This window comes from Pteropus medius, unplaced genomic scaffold, assembly GCF_902729225.1.
Source record: "Pteropus medius unplaced genomic scaffold, Ma_sr-lr_union100, whole genome shotgun sequence".
Taxonomy (NCBI): Eukaryota; Metazoa; Chordata; class Mammalia; order Chiroptera; family Pteropodidae; genus Pteropus; species Pteropus medius.
The window spans coordinates 4,287,209-4,311,399 of NW_024343733.1; the positions used below are offsets into that span (position 1 = coordinate 4,287,209).

General features: G+C 41.1%; 2 protein-coding genes across 7 annotated transcripts in view; one reads left to right on the plus strand and one right to left on the minus strand.

The window, feature by feature from the left end:
• The first annotated feature begins 42 nt into the window (after positions 1 to 42).
• Positions 43 to 5,270, plus strand: PEBP1 (phosphatidylethanolamine binding protein 1). The gene is made up of 4 exons (XM_039868270.1): positions 43 to 301; positions 1,380 to 1,489; positions 2,120 to 2,220; positions 4,285 to 5,270. Exons 1-4 carry the CDS (start codon positions 173 to 175, stop codon positions 4,500 to 4,502), a joined length of 558 nt encoding a protein of 185 aa, XP_039724204.1. The 5' UTR covers positions 43 to 172; the 3' UTR covers positions 4,503 to 5,270.
• A 5,856-nt stretch (positions 5,271 to 11,126) lies between these two features.
• The window catches only part of TAOK3 (TAO kinase 3), a 142,550-nt gene continuing 129,485 nt past the window's right edge, over positions 11,127 to 24,191 (minus strand). For 3 of the 6 annotated variants that reach the window (XM_039868265.1, XM_039868264.1, XM_039868268.1), the window contains 4 exons: positions 20,505 to 20,744; positions 18,893 to 19,105; positions 12,866 to 13,048; positions 11,130 to 11,837 (listed from right to left, as the gene is read on the minus strand). In XM_039868265.1, the coding sequence (XP_039724199.1) occupies positions 11,676 to 11,837; positions 12,866 to 13,048; positions 18,893 to 19,105; positions 20,505 to 20,744 (798 nt within the window). In that variant the 3' untranslated portion in view covers positions 11,130 to 11,675. Of the gene's footprint in view, positions 11,838 to 12,865; positions 13,049 to 18,892; positions 19,106 to 20,504; positions 20,745 to 24,191 lie in introns of all 6 variants that reach the window. The other 3 variants (XM_039868263.1, XM_039868267.1, XM_039868269.1) reach the window with 2 other exon arrangements.

The window sequence follows — 24,191 nt, forward strand, 5'->3', positions numbered from 1 at the left end:
AATCAGAGAGCAGAGGGGGCCGGGGCGGTGGCTCTTGCGCGTGCGTGCCCCGTTCCGCTCGGCTCGCGTTGCCTCTGGCCAGTTTGCCGACCGCTTCCAGTCGGTGCTGTTTTCCTCCGCTTGTTCTCGCTCAGCTATCCCGGCTATCCGCCCGCTCGGCCCCGCGAAGAAAATGGACCTAAGCAAGTGGTCCGGACCCTTGAGCCTGCAGGAAGTGGACGAGCGGCCGCAGCAGCCGCTGCAGGTCAAATACTCCGGGGTGGAGATCGACGAGCTGGGCAAAGTGCTGACGCCCACCCAGGTACCCGAGGGCGCGGGGGTGCAGCTGCCCAAGGCCGAGAGTCCTGCAGGACGGTGGGTTCGGGGACCCAGCGGAGGTAGGAAGGACATTCCGGCCAACGTGCGCCCTTCCCACCGAGGCAAGGGGGTCGCGATGCTAACGCTGCAGGCCTGAGGTCACCCGGAGCACCCGGAACATGGCACCTGGTGGGGAGGGGCCTGTGGGGGAAATTAATCTACTTGCCGGGGTCTTCAAGGCACTGGCGGGGGCCTAGGCCGGGAAACAGTCGGCACCGCGGGGTGCGGGGGCGGGGCCGGGCCGTGCCCTGGAAGGGGTGGCCTTGGTCGCCCCCGTGCCACCAGAGCCTTCCTTCAGAGTTTTGGGATTTTAGGCCTACTTTGGGGAGCAAAAGCCTCACCCGAGGACATATGACGCATTACGTAACCGGCAATGATCAGTGCCCAGCGAGGCCGCCTTTGTTTTTGCGGTCAAGAGCGTGATGGTGTCTTCTGCAGCTTCAAGACTCGAGGGCAGTGGTCTTTGTTTTATCGTTTGGCCGATGATTGAGGCAGGACCAGGCTGCTGAAAGTGGTGAAATTAGAATGCCCTACACTGTCCAAGTTGTTCTGAGCCGTCAGCGGTGTGACTAAACTGCTGTTTGTTTTGGGTGTTTAAATATGAAGTAACTGTTTTGCAGCCTCACTTGTCCAAGACTGACAGCTCATATCTGGCCACCTCGACTATTTCGTTTTCTGTCCAGTTAATTCAGATTTCAATATAGCAGGGCCTAGGTAACCTCTGGGTCACCAAATCGGGAGGCCCTGGCATTCCAGACAACATAAGGTTGTAGTTAAGAGGACTCCATCAGCACCAGGGTTGAAATCCTGACCCTACCTCTTTCTGTTAATAACATAGCAGCTTTATAGTGTTGCTGGGACTAAAATAAGGTAAAGAGAATATTAAGTTTCCTAGTAGAGTTAACACACTTTAGCTTTTAGTAATAATCTACTCTGTTTTGCCTACGAGGACTTGAGGTCAAAGAGCATTGGTTTCTTTAGTATTTCTGACTTTTTAATTCTAAACTGGTTCCTTCTTACAGGTTAAGAACCGGCCCACCAGTATTGTATGGGATGGCCTTGATTCAGGTAAACTCTACACCTTGGTCCTGACAGACCCGGATGCTCCCAGCAGGAAGGACCCCAAATTTAGGCAAGTTGGGCAAAGTTGGAGACCAGCGGGTCATCCAAATATGAGCTGGTGCTTCTTGCACTGTGTAAGCCCCTCACTGGACGTGCCGTGTTAGGAGATGTGATTTGGGATGCTCATCAAACATGCTTAAGCCAGAGTGTGCATTTTTGGCCTCTTCAACCCCTAGAGCTGGAGATTAGAAACTAGCTGAGAGCCACAGCTGCCTGAGGCCTATTTTTGTATAGCTCCATGAGCTAAGAAAGGTTTTTACATTTTTAAATAATTGGGGAAAAAAATGGAAAGAATGATGATATTTTGTGACATCTTAAAATTACATGAAATTCAAATTTCAATGTCCATAAATAAAGTTTTATCAGAACACAGCCATGACAACTTATTTAAATCTTGTCTATGGCTGCTTTCATGCTATAGCCAGAAACCTGAGTTGTCATGACAGAAACGGTATGAACCGCAAAGCCTGAAACGTTTATTGTCTGGCTATTTACAGGTTTGTTGACCCCTGTGTTGCACTGGCCAAGAATGCAGGACTGCCTGGTTCATTGCTGCGTCCTGGCATGGAACACGTGTTTAATGCTCTGTCATTGGTGGTGCATTCCTATGGCACTGACGGTCCTGTATTCCTCCTCATAGGGAATGGCACCATTTTCTGGTGGTCAACATGAAGGGCAATAACATCAGCAGTGGCACAGTCCTCTCCGATTATGTGGGCTCTGGGCCTCCCAAGGGCACAGGTTAGTAAAGGCTGCTTTTAGGGGTGATGCGGGAGGGGAGTCTGGGTGGGCATTAGGATTGGCCTAAAATGCTGCAGACTTTAGTTTGGTTCTTAGAGCTTTATACTTTTATTTATGAGAGTTCTTTCCCTAGTGGAGATTTCAGGCAGTGTAGTTCACCTCCAAGGCAGTAGTCAGGTGGCTAGAACCTTGGGTTCTGGTTAGACGGACTCTGTTAGCATCGCCTCTGAGGTGCTAGGCCTTTAGTAAGTAGGAGTTGGTGAGGAGATACCGAGGAAGCAGTGTTGCAGAATGCTTGGAATGGCTTCCTGGGGGGTGTGCACATGGATCGAACACAAACTGTTTAAGTTCTGTATTCAGCCTTTGCCCTCTGTGATCTTTGAACTTTCTAGTTTCCATCAAAAGATCTCAGGAATGATGATAGTTTCCAAATTAATTATTAAAAATCGGGTTATCTTTTTACAGCTCCCTTTTTTTCTCTTGAAAATTGAGCATGATATCTTGAAAGCATTTGGAAGACTTTAAGAACTATACGGAAGACAGGCCCACATTATATATGTAAAGAGAGAGAATGCTATATTGAATCTCTCCCCAAGTTGGATGGATAAGTGCTGCCTAAGCTAATGGCGCACTGTTATTGCTTGTGCATGATAGGGTGTTTCCATTCACTGGAACAAGGAAGTCGTGGTGGGTGAAGCGTGGCGGCATACTAGCTTTGGTACACGTTGTCTAGCCATGAGTTAGTCTGAAGGACAGTTAGCCATAAACATGTTGAATCTGTAAACCCAGAAGTTTCAGATGCCTTCAGCCTTCTCATACGTTCATAAAAGGAAGATAAAGGCACATCTTTCTCAGGGATCTATTAAGTTCTCTAGGGCAGTTATCAAAGCAGGCAGTTTAATTATGGGAAATACACACATGAGAATAAAGCAGTTTTCTCAATTAGGAGCTGTGTTCTCATTAACAAAGAAAGCCTCAGTAACTCACTCGCTCCCCACCACCTTTTTGTAAGGTGTGACTTAGACATAATAAAGATTGTAATGGTTTAGTCACTGAATATTGACTGATGCACACACCCTTTAAGTTAAATTTTCCCAGAACTAATCATTCTCCGGGTCCCTCCAAGTTAGCACGTGTAGACACACACACACAACATTTTGTTTATCCATCCATCAATGGGTATTTGGGTTGCTTCCACCTCTTGGCTTTTGCAAATTGTGCGTCAATGAACATGCGTGTATGAATATTTAAATAACTTTTCTTTAAATAACTTAAAAAAACAAAACTCGTGCTTGTTTGTGTCCAGTACTTAATTGGAGCTTGTAGAAAGACGCAAGGTTAATAGGGTGCTTGCCTGCTCATTTTAAAACATTCTTTGCTAGTTAGTTGAAGTGAGTTGGGGTCATTTCTTTCAAAGCAGGTCTCTTTTGTCTTCTAAGGAAGTAAGTTTTGAAGGTAGAAAGATAATGTTTTCCTTTAGTCTGGTTGCAATATGATGAGCCCCTGGTCAGTGATTTGCTGTGTCCTTCATCCATTTCTCATGTATATTTTTAGCACCTCCGATTGCCAGGCACTGAGATAGGTTCTAGGGTGATACTGGTCAAGAAGACAAACGCCATAGCTTTGTGGAGTTCTCTTTCTCACAGGGAGATTAAAAAGTAAGAATTTGAGATAGCAGTATTACTGTGACAGAAGTACAGTGGGCATTCCGATGGGAGTGGTGGAAAATGACTGGCAATGGGGTGCTCCTGGAGATGGGCGGGAGTCCTGGAGTAGGATGAATGAGGAGCAGAGAGTGGTAGGAGAGATGAGCGAGGGCCCGATCCTGCAGGTCCCTAGAGGCTGTGATGCCGAGGGTGGACTTTGTACCAATTGCAGTGGAGAGGCATTGAGTGATTTTCAGCAGGTGAGTGACCTGCCTCGTTCTACCTCTCTAAGTTCTCAGTGTCCTCCTTGTGAATGAAGTGGTCCGGGTCCCTCCAAGTTAGCACGTTCTGTGAAAATGGGTGACGTCTCCATCAGATGCCTAACTGTGTGTACATCTTCCCTCTTGTCTCCCTCCAGGCCTTCACCGCTACGTCTGGCTGGTTTACGAGCAGAACGGCCCACTGAAGTGTGACGAGCCCATTCTCAGCAACCGATCTGGAGACCATCGTGGCAAATTCAAGGTGGCATCTTTCCGCAAAAAGTATGAGCTCGGGCCCCCAGTGGCTGGCACATGTTACCAGGCGGAATGGGATGACTATGTGCCCAAACTCTACGAGCAGCTGTCTGGGAAGTAGGGGAAAGCCAGGAGACAGAAATCACCCCAGAAGTCCCAAGCAGTGTCCTCAAGTTTTGTGGTGTATGTAGATTTTTCCTCCTCTATTCCCATTCTCATAGATGAGACCTGAGCAGATAGTAGTTTAAGGTGACTTTTTCTTCTGCCTGTCCTTTATAATTACACAGGGTCACACACCCTGGTTTATGTTTTGATCTAATTTTAACTCCATTTTAGGCGATACTTTGGTACTATGATGGGGTCATCAGGTTGTTAATGTAGGAATAGCAATCCGGAATTTAAAAAAGAAAAAAATTAGAGAAGAACAGGTCTATAGTAATAGGGCAGAGCATCAAAAAATCTTTAAAAGAAGTTAAAAAATTCATTGCCTCTGCCTTTGTAAGCCTAAGTCCAGGATTGTGCATAATGGAATCCTCTGAGGGGTGTTTTCACGGTCCAGTCTCTCACCAAACAACTAGAGCCTGGCGTGTCCACTAACCCCCAATATGGTGCATCTCAGATTTGTTACTACGTGTCAGTATTCTGTTCTGGCTCCTTCAAAGAGCATTATTATAAGAGCCAATGGGAGAGTTGCTTTCCTATTGAGGCGTGACCATCTAGATGAGCTGCAGGGCTGGGTGAAAGATTTGTCAGAAATTCGTTAAGCCTGTGCCTGTTAAATTGGTCACTCTTCATTGGTATAAGAAAAGCCTGTCTGGAGTTGCTACATGTTGTGTTAATTCTGCAATTTGATTCCAGTTGAATAAAATGAAAACATTGTGAGGACGAACTGAGCCTCCAAGTATTTTACCCTTTTGGGTGTGGGGTTTCATAAACGTGGGAAGTCGAGACAGCCTCCAAGGGTGAGTAGATCCTTTTCCTGACCAGCAGTAATGATTAGGACTTGATTCACAGACCATACAGAGAGTTCACACTTAACACACATGCCATTAAACTGTAGCCGGAACAACCATTAATTTAAACTTAGGTTTTTTTAAAAAGTCACAAAACTTTAGCCAAGTCTTGCCCAAAAAGCACCTTTGCTTTTTCGTAAGTGGTCCCCCAGGACGTAGTTGTGTGCAGACACCGTAACAACAGCTAAAAAATAGCCTGAACTTTTTTTTGTTCTGACTTTATATCCAATATACAATCAATACCAAAAAGGCTCGGGGATGGTGATAGATCACTCACAACACTTGATGTACCAAATGAAGGGAAAGCAGGTGTTTGAAGGTCCGAATCACTGACCTCGCCTGTGATGGAGACAGGATCTTGAGTTAGGCCTGGTTGGGCCTTTCCCCCACCTTTTGCTGCAATGCTTCTCTGAAAAACTGTTGGAAACGTTGCCTCGTGTCATCACTGGGACATAAGATAGTAATTTTTTTAACTTTAGGGTTTTAAAATTCATTTAAAAATATTTTATAAAATGAAAGTTGTAAAGAAAACAGTCACGCTGTTGATTTTAAAAATAAAAAGGAATACGTGCACATGGTAAGATGAGGCAAACAGTACAGGAAGAAAATGCCTTTCACCTTCCTGTTTCATCAACGGCAGTTGCGAGTTTTCTTTTAGAAAAAAATATAAAGGTATCAGTATATATCTACATATTTATCCTTAAAAAGTTATAGTCTGCTATACGGAGGGGTTCCACTCTGTCTTTCCCCAACTAGTGTACCTCTATGCAATATATCTTCAGTTAACAGGTCACCACAGTACACCTGAAGATATCAGATTTCAAATTTAATGTTAAAAAAACAGGTCACCATAATTCATGTCATTTCGAACAAATGTTCTATCTTATGGATGTTCCACAATTAACCAGTCCAATTCTCTACTGTTATTAGATTATTTCTGGTTATTTGCTATTGTAAACTGTTTCAGCAAACTTTTTATCTGTATAAAATGTTTTTGCAAACAATTTAGTGGAATAAATTCCTAGCATTGGAACAGTCCAAAAGATACATATTTTTTTCAGTGCTGATACAAACCACCCCCCAAAAAGATCACACTGATTAAATTCATGGCAATGGTGATAAAAGTAACTTTTCTCATACCCTTGCCAGTTTTCTCAAACTTCAAACATATGACAACTTGTTATTTACGTATGTTTAAAACCATTTACTCTTTCTCTAAACTACTATTTTCTTTGAGACCTTTATCTTACTTACATCACAGTACTTTTTAAATCATAGTCTGAAGATTTATAAGGAATTATAATAATCTGTTTCCTTGTCTAAAACAGGTATAGGTATATAAATGATTCTGAAAAAGGTCAACAACCCAACCAAAACAACTTGTGTATGCACAAGAAGTTCACATTAAAAAAAAAATAGGTGTGAAAGATATGTTAGTAAGCTCAGAAAAAACGGGATACCACGCTTCACCTCTTGAAAGGAGAAGTGACCTTGCCTAAGGGCATCTCCCTCTGGAAGTGGGTGATCCAGCTCAGGAACCCAGCTCCAGCCTCAAAGCCCAGTTCAGAACCATCACGCCCACTTACACACGAATTCCCTTTGAGGCTCAGCCTCCTCATGGGAAAGATGGATGCGGGGAATCAATCTGTTACATTTACCTCATCAGGTTGTTGAAGAACAAAATGATTTGGTTGGTGAGATTAAATGATTAACTTGACCTGATTGACACATAGGAACAATGTCCATAAAACAACCACTTTCCTCAAGGCAGTTTGCGGCCTGGCTATGTTTATCAAGCGTGTGTTTTTAAAGGTTTAGAATGAAGAGACATGCAGGAATCTTTATCACAGTACAGCTGTAGCAGCTTCTCCAGAGCCCAGTATTTTTCACACAGCCCTGGAATGTCAGGAACTGATCATTTTGACTTCATGGCAGAACATATGTCTAACATGGCAGATTCTCGGGAAGCCCTAAATAAAACACAGGATTGGTGTCTCTAATATTTCACCATGATAGTACATGGCCTACATCCTCTTCTTTATCTACAGCAAAGGACTTTTTCCTTCAGTCGCCTACTTAAAACTCTTCAGCAGTTTGCAGTTGCTCTGGAATACGGACCAGATCCTTAACGTGACCGGTCACTCTGTGTGATCTGACCCCCATTGGCCTCTCTAGCTTCCCACCAGTTGTCTTTCCATTAAATTTCAAATGCGCTGGCTGCCGCTCAGTTCCTTGAGGAGGCCAGGCTACTTCCGAATTTGGTTCTTTACAAAAGCTGCCTGGAATCTTCCTCTCCCACTTTGTGACAAAATCCCATTCATTCTTTATCTCTGACCTTCAGGGGATCCTTCCTTCTCTGGTTGGGCGGGATTCTCCTGTGCTATTGCTATTGCAACATTGCAATTGTAACTTAAAAAATATGTGTATGTAATTTTAAATTTAATGTTTTATCTCCTCTGTATGACCCTTCATGAAGGCAAGGACAAGCGATCTCTGCCTTTTAACTGGATTTAGAGACTGTTAATATTTAATGTAATTATTGATATGGTGAGATTTGGATCTACCATTTTATGTTTTGTTTGCCCCGCTTTTTCCTTATATCTCTGCTCCCTTTCCTGCCCTCTTTTGGATTATTTGAATATTTTTATCTATTAGATTTTTGGCTATTACCTCTTTGGGTTTTCTTTTTTTGTTTTTTAGTAGTGGCTCTAGGAGTTACTATATATATAACTTAACTTTTCAGTCTTAGAATAAAAGGTGTATCGCTTAATGTAAAATATAGAAGCATGGCAACCAGTGGGTCTTTTAACCACTAACCTTTATGTTATAGTTGTCATGTGATTACATTTTTACATTTACAAATATCGAAACCCTCACCCAACACTGCTTTTAAATATATATAATCGTTCAAGCAAAAATTCTTTATATTTATCTAGATATTTACCATCTGTTGCTCTTCCTTCAGTCCCAGAGATCCAATTTCCTTCTGGTATTTTCCTGCGGTATGAGCAGTTCTTTTAGCACTGCTTCTAGAGGAAGTCTGCTGACAGTTCTCAATTTTTCTTCGTCTGTTCCTTTTCCACAATCCACCCTTGCTTTCAATTTTTCAGTGCCCTCATAAGATTGCTTTTGCATTTTGTCTAGCTTTTAATTGTAATCAGCAGGCAAGATTTACATTGCTCAACTAAACTAGAACAATAAAATGTATTTTTTATATCTTGTATCTATGGCAAAATACATTACTGAATTAAAATCAAAGGGGTATATGGAGTTCTTACATGAGCATGTTTCCAGTTGCCCAGGAAGACTCTTTTTTCAATAGATATATAACCAAATAATTACAGATGGTGGTAAATTAAAGAAATAAACTCAGACATCACTGGTAAGCATTCTCTGACACCCTCTGCGACTCTATTGGTTACAGTTCCTTCACATTCCTGGTAGCACCCAGTAGTTGCATTGCAATGGCTTGTCTCCGTCCACTGTGGATAAACCCGGTCTACTGTTGGTTTTCTTATTTCAGTAGAGATGGAAACCATGAGCTCCAGAAGGGTAGTGACCCCATCCATCTTTCCCGACACACCTCCAGGCACACAGTAGGTGCTCAATAAATACTTGACTGGATGAGCAAGTATATGCTGATCCTGGCACTTCTGGTACCCCTTCCCTTTCTCCTTTACCCATAGCATTTATTACCATGTAAGATTATTTATTTATTACAATTATTGTGTTAACAGTTTTCTTCCCACCCCTAATGTAAGCTCCATTAGGACAATAATGTTTGAGATACATTATTTAGTGTATGCTGGAATACAGGACGCCGGCCCTCTGCTGCCGCCCCAGCGCCTTTCATACCTGTTCTCTTGGCGCCATTCTGGTCCTCGTCTATTCTCCCTGCCTCCTCGTACTAGGGGTTGGGAGACTCCGTCTGTCTCAGGTGGTAGGAGCAGGGACCCACATTCCTTCTGGTAAGTCTACTACCTCAGGTAACTCACATCACTGACAAACTCGAGAGATCGGCACCTATAACCTCTGACTTAAGGCCTTTTCACAAGCTTTGCTATACATTTTTAACTGCAGAGAGAAATGGACAAAATAGACCACGTGAAGTTTTTCTGCCTTACTGAAGATTTAATGTTCTGGGCGACAGTATGACCTGTGCTTACGAGTGTGTGTTCAGAAATCAGACAGGTGTCGATTCAGTCTCCACCACCACTGCTTATCCTGGCCTGAGCTTATTTCTTCATCTGTGAAATGCTTAGTATAGTGTCCTATCACATGGGGACATAAGTGTGAAATATAGGTTATCTATTTTTCATGGGTAATTGAGTCTTCTTTCCAGCCCCTTCCAATATTTTCTGCTGTACCTAATGTAGAAATCTCAATGTACTAGGCTGCTTATGGAACCCGGTGATAATTATTTTATAACTGAGTACCTTTCTGCTTTAGTCTATCACAGTGAACGTGACGGGTCACATTTGTCTGTGATGACTTAATATCCTGTAGGATACAAGAGTGATCTTCAGGTTATCATGCTAAAGATCAATTTTCGACGTCCAGGACTTAAAACCTTAAGAATATGAGATATTACTGAGATTGTCTTGACCCCGAAGCCATATCCTGAAAGGCATATATTATACTACCTCATTGTTATGCACTTAAATTATTCTAAAGAAGAATGAGGTGAGAGGAATCTACTATTAGTACAGATCATTTCAAATATTTGGCTATATGACTTCTTCATACACTACCTTACTTTAAGGGTGCCTAAATTTTCTATTCTCTCCTTAGCAATACGTACTCCTACGTATGACTGGCACATTGGGGTATGCGCGTGTGTGCGTGTGTATGCATATGGCTTTTTCTATTAAGGGAAAAAAGATGCAGTTGACTTCAAACAATGCAACACTATGTTCGGTCTTGTATAAGCACTTGGAAGGCACAGCTTTACCTGAAAATCGTGAATGGCTCTTCTTGGAGCAGCAGGCGCTACAGAGAACGGTTTCTGGAGGGTGGCTCTCCGTCTGCATTATGAACTGGTAAACCTAGAAGGGAAACTTCCTGCTACAATAACACAGCAAGGCGATGTGATGAACACTTTTATTTACAAATATAATTAAAAGCTCTGACAGTTATCATGCTCTTCCTTGGAACCTGAAAAATGTTTTTTTGTTTTTGTTTTTAAAGTGCATGCAAAAGAAGTAAAGCCTTTTTTTTTTCATCATTTTTTATTGTAAGAAAATACACAGTTTGAAAGTGTGAATAATGCAATATTTATGACCAAGATATTGGACTTAGGGAGGGGAAGGGAAATAAAGAAAAAGATCAAGATGATCTGATTGAGAGACAGTGTTGAATTCCAAATACTGAATTGGAAAAGGAGGGAGGTGGGGAGGAATAGGAGGAGGAAGTAAAAAAATTTGATCAGAGAAACAGTTAAAATACAATATGAAAATAAGTAATACCTCTCCTTAAATTCCTTCTATACACAAAATACACGATTTGCCAAAGCCCAATTTGTGCTACTGGGATTCTGTGAGCTCCTTAAGTGTATTCACATCCTCTGCAACAGCAGAAAATGATTATGATACAATCAGAATATGCTGAAGACAAGTTAAACTCTTGCCAGCAGGTTCTTAAAAATCACAAGATCTCTTCACCCCACCCACCCCCCAGCCCCAAAAAAGTAATAATATGTCACCACTGATATGTACATCACAATTAGTTTCTGTAAAATGTATCAAATTTTCAATCTTTAATAAAACTTTGTTTTTTTTTTTTATTCCTGATGAATAAATACCAAAAAAATAAAATAAAATAAAATAATGCAGCAGCTAGTTAAGGTGTAAGGCTGCGGATATTGTGTCTCTCTCCCCCTTGGCATTTATTATTATTTTTTTGCTTTACTTTCACAGATTGGTGGTAATGAGTGATTGCTTAAAGCAATATACATCCACTTTTTTGTTGTTGGTTTATTGGTTTTCTTAAAACTGTCTCCGAAGTTTTCACCGAAACATTTTGAATCACATCAATACTGTGACGTGTACTATGAATAGAAGAGATGGCCAGGTTTTGGCCAGCACTGAAAGCTGACACGGGGGGAGGAAGGGGGCCCCTGATGGAGTAAGAATAAACAGGCACTAGTCCGACACGATGTCAGTAAGAGTAAGAGAGAGAGAGAGAGTGAGAGCAACGCCCGTTAAAATGGGGAATGTGGTTTTGCAGGGTCTGAATTTTTTTCTTTTTTCTTTTTTTTTTGTAAATGGCAAAAAAATTTAATCTCATCTATAGTCCTCCTTAGGAAAATCTAATGTAACCAAATTCCCAAATCCCATTCTGAGGCTCTCCATGTCAAAAGTTTCAATCTCTCGCTCTTGCCTTTCCAATAGATACTTTATTCTCTCGCTGCGTTCCTTCTGAAGGGCAGCCAGCTCTTCTTCAATCTGAAATAAGCACAATGAGCAGTTCTTAATGGAAAGGATCTCCCAACAGGCACGCGTATGCACACATGTACACAGATGCACACACATGACACGCAACCCCACATAGCAACTGGGAGTAAACCAGACTGGGGCAGGTTGGGAGAGGCCTGTGATAAATGCCTGGTATCTAATTCATTATATATAAAACTTGCTCACAAAATAAAAATGTTTGGGGCCCACCTAGGGTTAGCCCTACCATCCTAGCAAGCCAAGCAGCGGGGCTGATCTGGGTCAGTGTCCTTTCTCAGCAGGAGATGACTCAAGAGAAGCTAAAAGACACTCAAGCACAATTAGATTGTGCTGCTATCCCGTTGAGAACCAAATGCCCCCTGGGTCATTAGCAATTTAGTTCAAGAACAGGAGCTGGGAAACTAGTCTTTTACGTTGGTCTCAGGGAACTACCAGAAGAAAGCACAAATAACTGGTTAAGCAAATAAATGCTTAACAGCTTTGAGATGCTTTATGAAATCTTTTCTACTTCATATTCCTCAGCAACATCTAAAGCAATGAATATTTCAATGCGGATAACATTTATTATGCGTGGCAATATCAGCCTCTCTTCATTTTAATTTTTTTAAAGAGCCCTGCTGGTGATTTCTTTTCACTTTGAAATCGCTGAAAATAAAAGCCGAATCTGCATTTGGCTTCCTTGTGCCATTTAGCAGCCATGCTATCAGCTCATAGTACCTTTCATATGTCATATCAACTACCCAGTAACCCATGTGTTTCTCTGGCTATGAAGGTGGAGGGTTTCCTAGCAGAGTAATAGAAAGAGCTTAGACTGTGGGATCAGATTTATGCAAGTAACTTAACCATGTGGAGTCTTAGCATCCTGCCTGTAGAATGGAGATTATGCCTAAGTGGGCACTAAGCGAATGGTGCCCACTTTAATCCCCCAGCACATAGGCAGGGCTCGATAAATGGCAGTTCCCTAGGCTGTGCCCCACCCTCCACCCAGCTGTACAGGACCCAGAGGAACACTGTCATACCTTCTGCTCAAGATGTGCTCTACGCAGAGACACCCTCTGCTCTAGCTTCTGGAGCTCACGTTCATGTTGTGCCTCTGTTTGCATCTTGATTTTGCTCTGGTAGGCGTTGAGCAGCTCCATTTCCTGCTGGAGCTGTAGCCTCAAGGCCTGGCATTCTGCTTCTTGAGCCTCATCTAGCCGTAACTGTGGGTACAGAAGAAACACACTGTAATTCACTCCTAGCTCACAGTGCTTGGTGAGTACTGGAAGAGGTTTTGTTGTTTGGGTTGAAACAGGTTCCCTCAGAAAAACAGATGCCTTGGGTACATCCAGAGTTAGCAATCAAAAATAGTACACTCTGCCCAATGGGCTACAAACTTCTAAAAACACATTCTTTTCTTAAAACATCCCTTCTTAAGAAAACAAAAACATTTTTAAGAAAACCACACTGGCAAGAATGCTACACACTCCAGTGATCAAACCTGTGGGCTTTGGAGGCAGACTTCTGAGCTTGAATTCAAGCTCTGCCATTCACGTAGATGTGTCACCTTGGCAAGTTACTTAACCTCTCCAAGTCTCATTTATTTATTTTTACTTCAGGAAAGTAATAAGTTCCTACTGTCTAAGATTGGCGTGAGAGTGAAAGGAAAGAATTCATATAAAATCCTAGGCTTAGTTCTTGATGTATACCAAGTGTTCGAAAAATAGTAGCTGTTAACATTATTTTGGTTTTGACTATTTCCATATTTAGATAGCTTTAACCTGCAAACCATCATACATTTAGATATCCTTACTTTAAAAAAAAATTAGTCCAGTCTCCATAACACTTGAGGAATACACCATAGTACTGTTACACACTCATCAAGTAATGTTGGTCCCTCTTGTTGGCTAAGTTATCCTGTTGGCCAGCTAATCTAAAACTCAAGTGGCTCAGACCTGTTCCCCACAGTAGGTAGCCTTGATCATCTTAAGGGGCATATTCTGATCTGAAGCAGTGAAGTCCAGATTATAAGCCACACTGATACAGTTTCCCTTGCTTCTTGCAGCACCTGAATTAGGCCAACTCAGGTAGCAGAAATGCCAGTCTTAAAAGTGAATGTAGCTGGCCTCGAGCAGGAGGATGTTTAAGGGATGATGGCCCTCCTGTCCCACGCTTGGTTTCGTCTAGATTTAGCAGGCCATCAGTTTGGCTGGGAACAGTAAGATTAGAACCCTTGAATGAGACAGTTCTGTCTACCCTGAGTTCATCTGCATGTTTCCACATAGCCCACTTTGCCAAGATGCTTATCCTCTGCCTTATGCTTCCTTCTCTATCTGTACAATTAGTGACAATTAACAGTATATCTCGATAGCATGATTGAGAAATGACTTTTTGAAATGTTGTTAGAATAGTTTTAGAAGGTTATTTGCATAGTATCTTCATTAGTACTTTTAGAGACATAAACTATATCAAACGAACACAAAATAATGTAATCACATTACCAAGGTACTTTCCAATAATTAATCTTAACCAGCTTTCATTGAACCCCACTAAAGAAGACATCTCTCTTCCCATTTCCCCAATGAGCTATAAAGGGAGAAGAAATACTAGACACAATGAACAGTCAATCTGCAGCAGAAATAGCCTTACAGATAAATGCCAAAGAGTTTACTGGCTCCCAATGAGACTGTTACCGACTCTCTCTGGATATGGGAGCTTCCTTACCAATAAAGGAAATGACACGCTGTCCTTTTCTACCTGTTGCGTTGATTGCTATATAAGTCCTGGCCAAGTGGGTGAGGGGCTCAACCTTTGGGCAGTTCAGACCACTGAAACGCCTCCATCTCCTCTTATTTCTGGCATTCTATTACAAATGTCAGTAACTATGTTATTCTGTACCAGCTCTGACTCTATAACAAAGTGCCAGTCTAGAAATCAGAGGACATACCAGTATTTGGTATTCATCACCCAAACATTCCATTTATAAAAGTATAGGTAAATATCATGTATGTTTTCTCAAGTGGATCACACGGAAGAAAAGGATATGACAGAAGCAGCATAATGTAGTGGTGGCCAAGCATACAGGCTTACAGGCTCCCCTGCAAATAGGTTCAAATCCTAGCTCCACCACTAATTAGCCATGTGACTCCCTAAGTCAGGAGTGGGCACGCTATGGCCCAAGGGCCAAATCTGGTTTGCTGCTTATTCTTGTAAATAAAGTTTTATTGGAACACGGACATGTTCATTCATTTATGTACTATTTATGTCTGCTTTTGTACTACAATAGCAGAGCTGAGCAGTTGTGACAGAGATCCTGTGGTCTCTGTGTGTGAGGCCTAAAATATTTACTGTCTTCCCTCTACAGAAAAAGTTTGCCAAATCCTGCCCTAAGCAAGTAGCTTTACTTCAATAAACCTTAATTTCCTCATAGGTCAATTTGGCTTAAAACGGTAACTACTTCAAAGGGGTTTCATAAAAATGAAATGAGATAACACTTATGAGACACTTAAAGCAGTGCCTGGCACATGGCATGCAGTCAGTGAAGGATAGCTGTAATTATCATACATATTTTATCTCTTCTCTGCCTCAGAGGAAAGGGTATTTCTCTCCTTTTATTCAAGGGCAATCATGAACCTATATTTCTGAACACGTCTCTCCCACTTACATAACAAACATACATCGAGCACTTGTGTGCCAGGTATTGATGCAGATGCTGAGAATACAAAGATGAACAAGACAAAAATTCTATCAACCTTTATGTCCCTGTCAGCTCTCCCTCCCCATCTTGTGCTCATTATGATCCTATCCCTCTACTTATTTGCTCACATTAAGGTCACTGATGACCACCTTGAAGGAGTCTTCATCTTACCTGAGCTCCCAAGCAGCATTTGATATTATGGATTGCCCACTCCTTCCTGAAATCCTTCTCTTATCTTTTGAGATATCACACACCCTCTTGGTTTTTTCCTCCTTCCTCTCCTTTTCCAGCTACTCCTGACCTTACTGGGCCATTAAATGTGGGTGTTCCTAGGGCTTTATCATAGGCCATCTTCTTCCTCTAATCTCTCTTCTAAAGGCTTTTCCAAAGGCTTTGATTACAATCTGTATGCAAATAACCCCCACATTTCTACCTCTAAATCAGATTTCTCTTCTGAGGTCCAGGCTAGCTCATCTAGTCTACTAGAGACATCTTTACCTGGAAGTTTCCTAGGCCCTTAAGCTCAATATGACTAATATTAACTCATCTTCCTTCTTCACCATGAAGGTAAATGGCTCCATCGTCTAACATTTTGCTCAAACGAGAGACTGGGAAGCTATTCTTAATACCTCAGTCTCCACGTTCGATCTCTTACTAAAGGCTTTCAATTCCACCTCCTGCCTATCTCCCCAATTTAGTCACTTTTGCTTTATCTCAACTGCCCCCTCTCTAGTCTAGACACCATGCCCTCATGTCCAGGTAAAAGCAGCAACTTAATAATTGATCTTCTTATACCTGGTTCTTGCCATCTCTCAGGTCATTCTCCACATGTCATCACAATGATCGTTCAGAAATGCAAATCTGATGTCAGTCCCCCGCCTAATACTCTTCAATAGCTTCCCATTGCTTTTAGGATAAAGATCAAGATTTTAAAGAAAGTTTACAAGCCTCTACATGACCTAGCCCATTTTTTACCCTCCAGTTTTATTCTCATTTTAATATCTCCTCTTAGTTCTCCATATCCCAAACATAATGGACTTGAGAGTTCATTAAAAGTGCCACTGTCTTTCCTATTTTTACAAATGCAGTACCTTTTGCCTAGAATGTGCTCAGCTTTAAAAAATCAGTATGTCTTAGAGGCCTTTCCTGACTCTCCTTACCAGCCTAGCTCTCCTGGTTTATACTCTGTTAACACACTGCATTTGCTCTGCCATTTTACTGAGATTTTTTTCAACGTCCCCCACTCTTCTATAAATTCCATGAAGATATGACTGATGACTGTCTTATTCACCACAGTATCCCAGGATGCCTGGGGCACAGTATAGACACTAAATAAATACTTATTGGATGAATGAATGAATGAATGAATGAATGAATATACTGGCTCCTATCCTCAGCCTAAGGACACGTTTAAGCCTTTCCCAATTAACAGAAGTCCCCCTTTAACTGTCTCTACCACTAGCTATAGTTCTTTTTCTCCTTTCCTTCTCTGATAAGGATCTTGGAAAAGCAATCTCATTTATGGTTTCTATCTCACTTAATAACAACTTTTTCAATGCACTCTAATGCCTTCCATTTCCACCACTCTACTGATTGTTTGTGACAGTCAATGGACAAATCCACTGCTACGTCCAATCGGTCTCTCTGCAACATGCAAAATCATCCCCTAGAAACATCTGTTCTGGCTTCAGTGATGTGCTCCCTCTGGTTCCCCTCCCATATTGCTGATTATTCATCTTCTTTGGTCTACTTCTACTCAGCCTTCACACATTGGTGTCCACGACTCTGTCCTTAGTCCCCTCCCTAATTCTATTTCCTGTTCCTAGAAGATCTTAGGTATTCCTAACAGTAACGACTGCCGCCATATAACAATGATGCCAATCTTTTTGTCTTTAATCTTGACACCCTCTTGAACTACAGATTTCCATATTTGTACCTCTCCATTTGGATACCCAAATAGCCCAGATAACATGTCCACAACTCAGCCAATTATCTTTCAGGTATCCAAACTCATCCCTCCTTCTGATTTTCTATCTCGTTAAAATGATAACCCATTCATTCCACTGCTATCAAACCTACCTCTCAAATTGATCGCTAAGTTCAAGCTATTCTACCTCCTAAATATTTCTTACATCCTTCTCCCTCTTCACCATCTCTACCAGCACGTTTTCTCTTAGTTCAGGCCTTTATTCATTTTTTTTCCCTTGGACTATTACAATAGCTTCCTGACAGGTCTCTTTATTTATGTTTGTGACATTACTGCCAGTATCTTTCTATAACACAAATCTGATCCTGTCACCTTTTCTTAAAATAGGCTTCAGCAGCTCTCCATTGTTTATACAATAATGCCCAAACTCCTGGCTTTTGAGGATCTGACCCCCGACTATCCACCTGTTTCCGTTTATACTCCTGCTATATCGACTACTCATTGTTTTTCAAATGCATCATCCTCTTTCAGGGGGCTCAGTCTTTGCATACACAGTATCCTTTGCCAGGAATAGTTATTCTTCTTTGCCTATTTGGTGAATTATTATTATTCTTTAAGATTCATTTTGTGAAACCTTCACTGAAATACTGGGCAAGCTCCCATCCCTGGCTCACTGAAACCTTTATGACCTCTCCATGTTGGGCTCCCACAATCTTCCTTCTTGAACTTGGGGAATCACACCAAAGTTCTTTCAGTCCCCCAAATGCACACTTTCCACCTTTTGGACCTTGGCCTACATAGATCTCTTTCTATGGAAACCGTTTACTTAAATAAATTCCTTCAAGCTCTTGGCTCTTTCTGGGAAGCTTTCCCTAGACCTGATAAGTTGTTCCTACTCATCCTCACACAGCCCCCAGCACCTCCCACTTCAAAGCACTTCTTATGCTTATTTTTATTGCTTAAGTTATCTGACCTCCTCACTTGGCTGACAAAAGTGTGAGGACAGGGACCAATTGTTGTCTTTCTAGCTCATCACTATCTCTGAGCCCAGCAGGGTGCTGAACACAGATGCTTAGTAAAAGTTCATTGAATGAATGTGTCTGTGTGTCTTATTCATCGATGCTTCACATTATTTGAGCAATCGTTGACGAATAAAAATATGATATTCTATGCATATCTACCACACTTTGCCCTCAAAATCCCTATGTGCCACAGGTCTGATTTAGCATGTTATTCCTTGAGTTCCATCTTATAATACACACTCCAGCAAGTATCCGCATTGGCGTGGCTTTATTCAGCGTCGTCATTTCCTCAGTTCTTTGGGCAGAAAAACACCAATATCCTAAATTTGTGCAAGAACCATCTTGGGAACAAAAGGCTGGATCTTGAGTTTTCTTGATTCCCAAAGCTCTTGAAGGCGTGGCACCGAACCTAACCACTTACCGCTTGAGAGGCCATCATTTCATTTATACTCTGTTCATACTGCTCTGCCAAAATGGCAAGTTTTCTCGTCTGCTCATCTTTCAGTGTCTTTAAGATTGTTTTGTGCTCATTCTTTGGAGTAACTTCCAACTGGTGATTCTTGAGTGCTTTATACTGTTTGGTCTGTACTTTGCAAGTGTCCTGAAACTGTTTTTTAATTTGCATTTCCATGGCCTGTGTGGAAAAGGTGACAAAAGGAAAATAAAGACACATCAGTAAATACAGAAAGTCTTCCATTCTATCACTATATTATAGGTGCAGTCACCCACATTACGAGTCTATCATAATGAAAATAAGACACGACACAGACAAGAGTCAACTCTACCAATACTTTTGGTTATATATTAAATAAATAGAAGTGATTTTGAATTTATGAATGGATTAAAAACTGAATTTTTACAAGGGATCACAACTCTAAGCGGGTTGGGAAATACTATGAAGCTTAGTTTGTTAAAGTTTGTTCATTATTTTAATGTTTCCTAGTCAAAATTCTCAATGTTTTCTATTATTAATTGTTTTGCCCATTTTTTTTTTTTTTTTTTTTTGGTCATGATTCCCTACCCCATCCCCGGTTTCCAAGTGATGGCAACATACAAGGCAGCTCTCACTGCTGTGTTTCCTTGACAATTCCACTAAATTTCAGCATAAATAAAAAGGAAAAGTGATTTCATTTTCCCCCATTAAGAGGTTATACTTGCATGTAGCAATATCAAACGGACATTTTGGCAAGGAGAAAGGGGGGGTATTTTTAAGACCAACAGGTGTTCCATCAGGTTGCCTCATAGTCACATGTGTGCTTCATGAACAACACCTGGAGGAGCTGTGATTACAGGGATCACTGAGTAGACAGGTTAGGATTTGGCTAGAGAGGAGCATGGCCAGAGTGTTCGAGGTTGGCCTCATATCTGTATCAACAGTGACAAAGTCTTCCTTGACATATAGCAATGGCTTAGTCCAAATAGCTTGTTAATTAGCACTCAGTTAAAATTACCTGAGGCAGTAAGGGCCAAAGGGCAGGGGTAATAAGTGCCCGGCACAAATAGATTCACTCCTGACTCCCATGCCCATGACAGATGTCAGATGTCACCAATAAATCATATTCTTCCTTAAAAGCTTGGATGTGGCTTTAAAGTCTTTCTGAATACAGCAGCACTTAAGGTAGTGACTGCTACTAACAATAATGTGAGTTGGCATGAGGATGAAATTTATCCTCCCTATACCTGCCAGGTAACGGTCTCATTTCCTAGTTTTAGAACCATGGACTGCTATTAGTCCATATGCTATAATTTTAAAAAGGGCAGATCATGAAGGGGTCAGAGAAATCACCTAATAGTTAACAAAGAAAAAGTATAACGGTTTGCAAACCACGTTGCCCAGCAGCATCTCCTCGGGAATTTGTTTTATACAGATTCTTGTGCTTCACATCTGGAGATTCTGATTCAGAGGTATGAGGCCCAGGAATTTGTAAGTTGCCCAGGCGACACTGACAATCACCCAGGTGTAGGAACCATTGATCCAGTCCAACTCCATCCTGGAGCGCAAACAGGGAAATACTTCACTTTCTTCCCCTTACCTTTAAGTTTTTTGGCTGTTGCCGAAGTTCCATGACATGCTTTCTGTGCAGTTCCCTTTCTCGCCTCTTATTGTACTCCAGCTGGTTTTCCAGTTCAGTCTGGTGCTGTAGACGGATCAGATCCATGCGTAGCTTCTGTAATGTGTGCAGCTGCCTGTATTCTAGCTCTCGGGTGGACTCGTCGTGCCTGATAAGCATGGCGTGCTCCATCTCCTTCTGTGTCCTCTTTTTATTTAGTTCCTGCATTTCAGAACAAAAGATAAATGGAGAGAGGTGAATGGGGATGAACTGGAAGGACTGCACAACTGAGTGAGGGATGGCAATGAATGGCACGACTACCTCTTAATTAAACCCATTAATGTTTGGCAGCATGACCTAATGAGATGAGATTAACAATCCCTGGAGATTTAGGTTCTGTATGTGGGTCCACCATTTACAAGATGGGCAACTTCACAGCCATCACAGACACACTAGCTGTAAAATGGGATTAATTTTACTTGAGCCTTTCTTACCTCACAGAGCTGCTATGATCCTTAATTAGGTTATGTGTTACACACAGGTCTAAATAAATGTTTCTTCAGTTAAGCAAACCACTGGTTCTTAACCCTGGCCGTCCACTAAAATCATGCGAAGAAGCTTTTATAACATAAGAAGCCTTAATCCCACAAGCTGAAATTCTGAAATTGTCTGCGGTGGGACGGTGACATCAATATTTTTAAGTTCTACAGGTGATTCTAATTCACAGTCAGAGCTGAGAATCATTGAATTAAACTGACAATGTCTGCAATGTTCTTATGGGAAAATACCCTGTTTTCTGCATGTATCAGAAGTAGGCCAATTGCCTAGTTTTTAAAATCTCAGAGTTCACAGCATGCTGGGAAAAAGCAGAAGAGATCTCTTCCCTTTCATCTTTTCCATAACAGACTGTTTGATCATTTCTAGTTCTAATCGTCCTGTTTTTTTCCAGTTCTACTCATGTCTTTCTTTTTTTATTGAAGAGGGGAAAAGAATGAAAACTAGAAAAAAAGGCAGGGAGGGAGAATTTGGGTAAAATTTTTTCATTCATCAGTTCAAGAATATTTCCTGAATGGCACTATATCAAAGATTTGAACCATGTGTTCTGGGTACATAAAAATATTTACTAACCTATGACTCTGCCCTCAGCTTGCTAATACTGTAATAGGGAACAGACATGTATTGAAGTATATGCTCAGCTCACAGCTGGCTGAATCAATCTATTTTCCCTCTGGGAAATTTGGAATTGGAATTCAGAGACAGTTAATCTTTACGTGCGGCTGGAATTGAGGGGCATGTAAAAACTACATATGTGGTAGCTATCTGCTGTTATGAGTGCTGAGGATTAGGGAAAGCTGGGTTTTGGAGCAAGAAGAATGAAAAAGCGAGAAGAAAGAAGCATAGGGTAGGGGTTCCCAACCTCTGAACTGTGGACCGGTACTGGTCTGTGGCCTGTTTAGCAGGAACAACATAGCCGCTACCCAGCACTAGCATTAGATTCTCATAGGAGCACTGGTCCCCAGTGCCAAAAAGGTTGAGGATCGCTAGCGAAGGGAATATACTGACGCCCAAGTTCCAGGCTGGTTCTAAGCTGCCTGTAGGTCCAGCCATATTATTGCTATTGGGTTTTATGAAACAGTCTTATATTTTTGTAGTAAATTTCTTGCTTTTGGCTCAAATAAATTTCAGTAATGTGTAAAGAATCTTAATTAATACAGGGAAAAAAGTTTTATGTATACATTTTTAAAAGGGAAGGCAAGGTTGGAAGTGATAGTGCTATAAAAGAGGTAAAGATTTTATGCTGTAAGATTTCTGAAAAGGGTTGTATTACCACTAGTGCAAAAGGCCAAGGAAAGGGGAAAGCTTTTAAGCTGGACTTTAAATTAGAACAATGGGATGCCTCAACAACGGGACCTCCACGATTGAAGAAAATTTTATCTTCATAGAATTTTCAATAACATTTGTATACTGGTGTGGTTGAGAATATCTCGCAAACTTGGGCCTTCTATCTATTTGAAGAGAAGTCCTTTAAATAGCACGGCATCTATTACTGGAGCTAAGTCGCTAATCATTCATTCAGTCAACAAATCTTTGTTGAGCGCTCTGTATGTATCAGGCATCGTTGTCGGCAGTAGGGATAGAGTAGTGAATAAGTACATCCTCCTTATGGAGTTTATTTTCTACTGGAGAAATATCAGAAGTGCAATTTACATTTGTTTTAAGGTATGAAAGATAAGATCTCAGAGCATCTCCCCCACATGTCTTCCTGCATTTTTCCCCCCCCTTTTTTATTTTTCCTCTTTACCTGGACCATCAAATGTCTTCTTTTAAAAATCACTAACTGGCCCCTAGGTGGCACTAAAGGACAGTGAGCCCTTCCCAGAGTCTAAAGCTATTCTAGTCTAGTGACCGAGAGAAAGCCAAGAAAAGCCCTTGAAATGGGTAAATGTCCTGTCCTAGGTCACTATATCATTTTGAACGTCTGAGTATCAGGATTCCTAATATTGGGCATTTATACATTCCACATTTTCCTAAACTGAGAAGTCCAAACTGAGTCTGAGTTGCCCAGAGCCCCGAATCTCATGGGGAAAGAAACAGAAAATACAAAATAAACAGTTTTGGAAGAAATCAAATGCTTCGCTTTATGTTTAATAAAATGCTTTGGAATGTTCACAGAACACCTGGGTTACAAGCGATTGGTCTTTATAATAAACCACCCAGTAAATTCTGATATATACCAAAGTTTGAGAATCAATAGAAAAATAGTCAGGGTGCGAGTCAGTTTCAGCTCTTCCATTGACTCTTTATGTATGCTTTTGGGCAAGTCTCTTAATCTACGTTTTAGTTTCCACAGGTGTAAAGTGCAGAAAACTTTTCCACCATTCTTGTGAAGATGAAATGAAAGACCATAAGAACACGCTTCAGAATATATGTGTCATTATTATTTTTCCGTATTCAGAAATGAATATCTTAAAACTAGTTTTTATAAACCGTTAGAAAAGTGAGAGAAACATGATACTGAAATGACCTTTCTATTATAATTGTAGGTTGTTCCCTTCACCTTTAATTCATACATCTGAATTGCTGAGATGTAAGTTAGTAAACTGTCTATAATATTTTAAACCGTGGCAAAAAACATTATTCATCTTATGAGCCCAGTGCTACGCCTATGTAATAATGTGTAATGTGCTTTCAAGTTTTAAAAATGATTTTGTATATTTTACTTATAATTGCAACCCTCTGAGGTGATAAGATTTTAAGGATTCACCCCCTTTTAAATATGATAGTAAGGAATTTGAGAACTGAGAGACTAATATAAGTTCACACAACTTTTGCAAAGCAGAACTGAGGCTAAAACACAAGTTTTTAGGTATTCAACATTTTCCATTAAAAGATGTCCCAGTGAGGGCTTCTATTTCCTTGTTTTATGCTTTTGCAGTCTGTGATACAGATTGTGAAGAATTCCTCTGCTCTATCTAGACAATGCAGTGGTTGTTCCATCTGTCCAAATGACATAACATACAATAGAGCCACATCATGTGTACTTTTAGCTTACAAATTCAACAAAATAAGCTGAGCAAAAATACAAAAACAAGTGTGATGGTTCAGGTGATTCTGCCCACCAGTGCACTCAATGCATACACGCCCTGAAAGGAGTGTGAGGAAACACAT

What these genes read in the sequence shown, in the direction of transcription:
- PEBP1 (XM_039868270.1), top strand. Translation starts at nt 173, where the DNA reads ATGGACCTAAGCAAGTGGTCCGGACCCTTGAGCCTGCAGGAAGTGGAC. An exon ending in AAGTGCTGACGCCCACCCAG is followed by an intron (nt 302 to 1,379) that starts GTACCCGAGGGC and finishes TCCTTCTTACAG; the next exon opens with GTTAAGAACCGGCCCACCAG. An exon ending in AGGAAGGACCCCAAATTTAG is followed by an intron (nt 1,490 to 2,119) that starts GCAAGTTGGGCA and finishes TCCTCCTCATAG; the next exon opens with GGAATGGCACCATTTTCTGG.